Source organism: Colobus angolensis, unplaced genomic scaffold (assembly GCF_000951035.1).
Source record: "Colobus angolensis palliatus isolate OR3802 unplaced genomic scaffold, Cang.pa_1.0 Scaffold4, whole genome shotgun sequence".
In the NCBI taxonomy this organism is placed as follows: domain Eukaryota; kingdom Metazoa; phylum Chordata; class Mammalia; order Primates; family Cercopithecidae; genus Colobus; species Colobus angolensis.
The window spans coordinates 8,537,505-8,544,055 of NW_012117376.1; the positions used below are offsets into that span (position 1 = coordinate 8,537,505).

The 6,551-nt window shown below is 42.3% G+C and overlaps 1 protein-coding gene across 3 annotated transcripts in view; it reads right to left on the reverse strand.

Annotated features, from left to right (window-relative positions):
* The window catches only part of KPNA6 (karyopherin alpha 6 (importin alpha 7)), a 72,101-nt gene that overhangs the window by 34,734 nt on the left and 30,816 nt on the right, over window positions 1–6,551 (reverse strand). The window contains exon 1 of one of the 3 annotated variants that reach the window (XM_011955439.1): window positions 578–678. The exons of the other annotated variants lie outside the window; for them this stretch is intronic. Within the exon in view, the coding sequence (XP_011810829.1) occupies window positions 578–671 (94 nt within the window). The 5' untranslated portion in view covers window positions 672–678. Of the gene's footprint in view, window positions 1–577; window positions 679–6,551 lie in introns of those variants that run through there. 3 annotated transcript variants of the gene reach the window in all.

A 6,551-nucleotide genomic window follows, 5' to 3' on the forward strand; every position in this document is an offset into this window, starting at 1 on the left:
AATCTTTTTTTTTTTTAAAAGACAGAATCTCACTCTGTCACCCGGGCTGGAGTGCAGTGGTGCGATCTCGGCTCACTGCAACCTCCGCCTCCGAGATTCAAGCGATTGCCCTGCCTCAGTCTCAAGTAGCTGGGATTACAGGCACTCACCACCATGCCTGGCTAATATTTGTATTTTTAGTAGAGATGGGGTTTCTCCCTGTTGCCCAGGCTGGAATAATTTTTTTTAAAATTGGCATTGTAGCCTGGGCTCAAGTCTGTACTGCCAGCACTTTGGGAGGCCAAAGTGGGCAGACTGCTTGAGCCCAGGAGTTCAAGAACAGCCTGAACAATATGGTGAAGCCACAATCTCTACAAAAAAATACCAAAATTAGCTGGACATGGTGGTATGCACCTGTGGTCCCAGCTACTTGGGAGGCTAAGGCAGGAGGATTGCTTGAGCCCAGGAGGTTGAGGCTGCAAGTGAGCTGTGTCTGTGCCTCTGTACTCCCTTTGAGGCCCCTGATTATCCCTGTGAGACTAACAGAGGAGAGAACAGATTTCTGAAGGCAGAACTATGAACTGCTGTCCCCTATTACCTGACACATGGCTTTTCATGACTGAGCCTGGGCTGTCCTGGACACTAGCCTCTCCTTCAAGCACAGCTGACAGTGAACCTGGGAGGAGAGGCATGCTGAGCTTCTTTAGTCACCATGGTGACAAGAAACTATCACAAATACTTGCTTATGACTTCACTGGGGAAGCAGACAAGGGAGGTTAGATTGGAAAGAGGAACATCTGCAAAAGCACATCTGGAATCTCAGGGATCCAGCAGGCCAGCGGTTTTTTCCATTATGTACTCCCTTACTCGCTGTGGATGAATTTCTTAAAATTCATAATACAAATAAACCTTTTCTAGCATCTGACTGTCCTAGACTGTCTTTGGGTTTTCTCAGTCAAGGAACTTTCTTAAAGTGAAAAGGTCTCTGAAGTCACACCTTTCATTTCTAGGGAATAAAAGTCTAATGTTACCATGCACTTTCTAAGCTTTTAAAACCAAAGAGCTAGCAATGATAATACAAATTAGGTAAGGGCCCTAAAATGGCTGAATCATGTCTGTTCCTAATTCATATTAGGAAGTCCTAAACCCAATACCTCAAAATGTGTCTATATTTGAAGATAGAGTCCTTAAAGAGGTAATTAAGGTAAATAAGGTTATTGGGGTAGGCCCTAATCCAATAACCGGTATCCTTAAAACCAGAGAACAGCATGTGAACATGAAGACAGCTATACAGAAGCCAACAACAAAGGGCTGAGAATAAACCAACCCTTCTGACAACTTTTTTTTTTTTGAGACGGGGTTTTGCTCTGTCACCCAGGCTGGAATGCAGGGGCACAGTCTCAGCTCCCTGCAACCTCCGTCTCTGGGGTTCGAGCGATCCTCCTGCCTCAGCTTCCTGAGTAGCTGGGATTACAGGTGTGGGCCAGCATGCCTGGCTACTTTTTGCATTTTTAGTAGAGACAGGGTCTCAACCATGTTGACCAGGCTGGTCTCAAACTCCGTGATCCTCCCGCCTTGGCCTCCCAAAGTGCTGGGATTATAGGCATGAGCCACCGCACCTGACCTCTTCAGACAACTTGATCTCAGACTTCTACCCTCCAGAACTGTGAGAAAACATTTCTGTTGTTTAAACCACCCAATCTATGGTTCTTTGTTATGGTGACCCTCGCAAAATAACATAGGACCAAATTAATCTAAAGAAGGCACCGGCTCCTGCCAGTGTCTGATACCAAATTCAAGTTAACTAAAGCCTTGTCTTTAGACCTGGGCAAAAGCGACAATCAAAGTAAACTTCTTTCTTTTTTTTTTTTTTGAGACAAGAGTCTCGCTCTGTCGCCCAGGCTGGAGTGCAGTGGCTGGATCTCAGCTCACGGCAAGCTCCGCCTCTCAGGTTTACGCCATTCTCCTGCCTCAGCCTCCCAAGTAGCTGGGACTACAAGCGCCCGCCACCTCGCCCGGCTAGTTTTTTGTATTTTTTAGTAGAGACGGGGTTTCACCGTGTTAGCCAGGATGGTCTCGATCTCCTGACCTCGTGATCCGCCCGTCTCGGCCTCCCAAAGTGCTGGGATTACAGGCTTGAGCCACCGTGCCCGGCCGTAAACTGCTTTCATGAGACACAAGGACACACCTGTAATACGAAAGGTTAAGGTTCACTTAATAGGCCGGGCACGGTGGCTCATGCCTGTAACCCCAACACTTTGGGAGGCTGAGGCGGGTGGATCATCTAAGGTCAGAAGTTCAAGACCAGCCTGGTCAATGTGGTGAAACCCTGTCTCTACAAAAATATAAAAATTAGCCAGGCATGATGGTGGGTGCCTGTAATCCCAGCCATTTGGGAGGCTGAGACAGAAGAATTGCTTGAACCTGGGAGGTGGAGGTTGCAGTGAGCCAAGATCGCGCCATTGCACTCCAGCCTGGGTGACGGTGTGAGACTCTGTCTCAAAAAAAAAAAAAAAGATTCACTTTAAAAAAATAAAAAATAAAAAGCCCTAATGGATAAATGAAAAAACTGAGGCTCACTCAGGTCACACATTAGTGAGTAGCAAGACTGCCATAGTGCTCCATTTAATCACTGGTATGTTTAACATTTTGAGATTCATAAACATTTTAAACTCAGGCCGACTGACTGTTGGGCACATGCTACAGTTAGTAAGCTTTACAACTCACCATAACGCATTAAAGGCTACTTAGTGGTACTGGGAAAAGAGATTTTAAAAAGATAAAAACAAACTATTATCTCCCAACATTTGGCCTCTTCCTTCAAGAATGTAAGAAACCTACCTTCTCCCAGGTTGAAATCGCTTTTTTTAAGCTGGCCACTCCTTCACTAGAAATTCTCCTCTTTTCATCTAACCTAACTACTTTCCATCCCCCTGCAAAGGTAAAATTGTATTCAATTTGGCTCCTGACCTTAGACTAGCTTTTACCCATCTTGCTCTATTTACTCACCATCACTTTAACTTGAGAGTTACCAGCAATCAATTTTCTAATTGGTGCATATGAGCAGGAGCAATTGAAAACCATTACCAAAGATGCATCTAAACTCAAAGAGGACTCTGCATTTGCTCCCTCTTGCTTAAGAGCCTCCCCTCTACCACCATACCAGATTTTTATAGGAACTCACCTTCACAGTACAAGTTTTCCTAATACAATGAGTTCTAACCCTAGACCACAGATCCAACCAACCACAAACCTGAATCACATGTATGGACTAACACCTACAACATCAGGATTAATTAAATCAAAATTCCCCCAAAGCAGGTAAAGCCAGCCATAATGCTGGGATGTGATGGGTGAGAAGATAACACACAATACACAAGTGATAGAGGCAATAATAAATCCAAAGATTTCACAGACGTTCTTCCAAATCTTACCTGGCCCAGTTTCTTATCAAAGATGCCACAAGAAAACAAACAGACTGGCTTAAATTTTGCTTTTTGCTGGTCTACCTATTAGTTATTTACTGTAAATTAATATCAAGTTGATGGCAAAATTTGGGTAGTGTTGTAACCTTGCAAGCTAAAAACACACTGTAGGAACAGCTCTAGGAATCTCACCACCTGTGATTGCTCATACTGAGAACCAGTCAGACACTTGTGAGTGTATTTTTTCATTCATTTTCCCTCAGCTATTGCCCCATTTCTCAGTTCTCATGAAGAGCCAAACTACTTTTTCTGTTTCCATTACGAACTGCTTAAACACTGAAAGTTTGATATAGTACAATAAATATCTATAAATTATCCACTAAGATTCAATGATTGTTAACAACATCATATTATTCTATCAGATGTATATGAGATAATATAGCTATATTTTAACAGTTAAAAATTGAATCTTAGTGGATTTGAAAGTTGTAAATGTTATCACTTGGCACTTCACCCAATTACTTTAGTGTGTATCCTATAATAAGGACCTTCTTTTTTTTTTTCTGAGACAGAGTCTTGCTATGTTGCCCCGGCTGGAGTGCAGTGGCACAATCTCAGCTCACTGCAACCTCTGCCTCCTAGGTTCAAGCAATTCTCCTGCCTCAGCCTCCCGAATAGCCAGGATTATAGGTGCACACCACCATGCCCAGCTAATTTTTGTATTTTTTAGTAGAGATGGGGTTTCACCATTTTGGCCAGGCTGGTCTTAAACTCCTGACCTCAAGTGATCCACCCGCCTCAGCCTCCCAAAGTGCTGGGATTACAGGTGTAAGCCACTGTGCCCGGCCTATCTTCCCTATTTCACAGTTAACGCCATCACCATTCACCTGGTCTTGGAGTCAGACATGAACATTCTCGCCAATTCAGTAAACTGATTTTTATCACCTCCAATAAATTTTAGTTTACACCCTCATCACCTCACTTCTAGATTATTAAATCTTTGAGAACAAGAATTCTTTTACTTATCTTTGAGTCTATAGCAAAGTACACAGCATGCCCTCAAATGTTCCATCTAACATTTTAAACTTCAGTTTTCTAGAGAATCTGAATTAGTTTACAATAAATTCAATGAAATAAATATAAAACAAGAATCTGGACTAGGAATATACAAATTTATATAGAAAATGGGGGAAGAAGCCAGGTGCAGTGGTTCACACTTGTAATCCTAGCACTTTGAGAGGCCAAGGCGGGAGGATCACTTGAGCCCAGGAGTTCGAGACCAGCCTGGGTAACCTAGCAAGACCCTGTCTCTGCAAAAAAATTTCAAAAATTAGCCAGGCGTGATGACGCACACCTGTGGTCCCAAGCTACTTGGGAGGCTGAGGTGGGAGGATTGCTTGAACCCAGGAGCTTGAGACCACAGTGAGCCGTGCTGGTACCGCAGTGCTCCAGTTTGGGTGACAGAACAAGACCCTGTCTCAAAACAAACCAAAAAAAGTGGGGGAAGATGAATGCAGTAAGCAGAACCCAAAGAACCACTGAATTATTAAAATAGAGTGGCATTTTGGCATGTCAGCTACCTGGTATCCAAAATAAAGTAAAATGAGCACTTCCATAATTTTCATTGTCCTTGAAGAGAACATTCGAGTATATTTGGAAAACAAAGTAATTCTTTTTAAATTTTGTTTTATTTTATTTTCCTTTTCTCCTCTATTACTCATTCGAGAAGGAAAGCAAAGTATTTCTGAAACTTGGCTTCAAGAATTAATAATACCTAAGGCTTTAGGGTCTGCCCTTTAGGCTTTGATTTGAAAACCAGAAAGGCTGGCAGTAATAGTGTATGATGTCTCTTCTAACCATATCTTCACTCCAAATGTAATGAATTGGGGACGAATAAATGCCTAGAGAATCTCATTCTGCTTATTCCATGTAACTTCCCACTTTATCAAACAGAATCCACAGGCTGAATCAGAATAGATTCAGATTATTAGTCTGATTTCTTCTCTGATACTCTGAATCATTGTTCTATTTCCCTGACCTATAATCTATGTCTGAGTACTACCAGTTATAATACATTAATACAAAAGCAACCCATTTCATTTCACACAGCTCTAATTACTAAGGTTTCCATCATTGTGAATGAGACCTATATAGGAGTAACTTACATGAATCCCATTTGTTAGATTTGCTAGATATGATTTTCAAGAGAAGCTAGAGGCAGGGCGAGGTGGCTCACACCTGTAATCCCAGCACTTTGCAAGGCCAAGGTGGGCAGATCACCTCAGGTCAGGAGTTCCAGACCAGCCTGGCCAACATGATGAAACCCTGTCTCTACTAAAAATACAAAAAAAATTAGTCATGTGTGGTGGTGGGCACCTGTAATCCGAGCTACTTAGGAGGTTGAGGAAGGAGAATCACTTGAACCCAGGAGGTTTCAGGGAGCCAAGATCACTCCCTTGCACTCCAGCCTGGGCAACAAGAGCGAAACTCCATCTCAAAAAAAAAAAAAAAGAGAGAGAGAAGCTAGAAATGTGGATTTTATATACAGCCAACTGTTTAATGTTTGTTCAATTTTTGCAAAATATATTAGTCCCTGTAAGGCACATCTGCTGCAAGCCAAGTGCAGCCTACAGACTACCAGTTTGGAGCCTCTGGTTAAATTCTGTTAATACAAATTAAACAGCATGTTAGAATTTTTAAGTGATCCTCTCTTTGTTCAGACTTTTAAGTGTCCTGTTGGCAAAGAAGTCCTATTCTTATTTCCCTTGGTAACAGGTTTATTGAGATGTAACTCATATACCATACAACCCATACATTTTTAGTATATTTAGTATGATTTTTAGTATATTTAGTATGATTTTTAGTATATTTAGAGCTGGGCAACCATCAGCACAATTTTAGAACATCTTCATCATCCTAAAAAAAAAAAAAACCCATAGCTCTATGGCCAGGCATGGCAGCTAACACCTGTAATTCCAGCACTTTGGGAGGCTGAGGCGGTCAGATCACTTAACTGAGGAGTTCAAGATCAGTCTGGACAACATAATTAGACCCTGCCTCTAAAAAGAAACACAAATGGCCCGGCATGGTGGCTCACACCTGTAATTCTAGCAATTTGGGAGGCTGAAGTGGGTGGATCACTTGAGG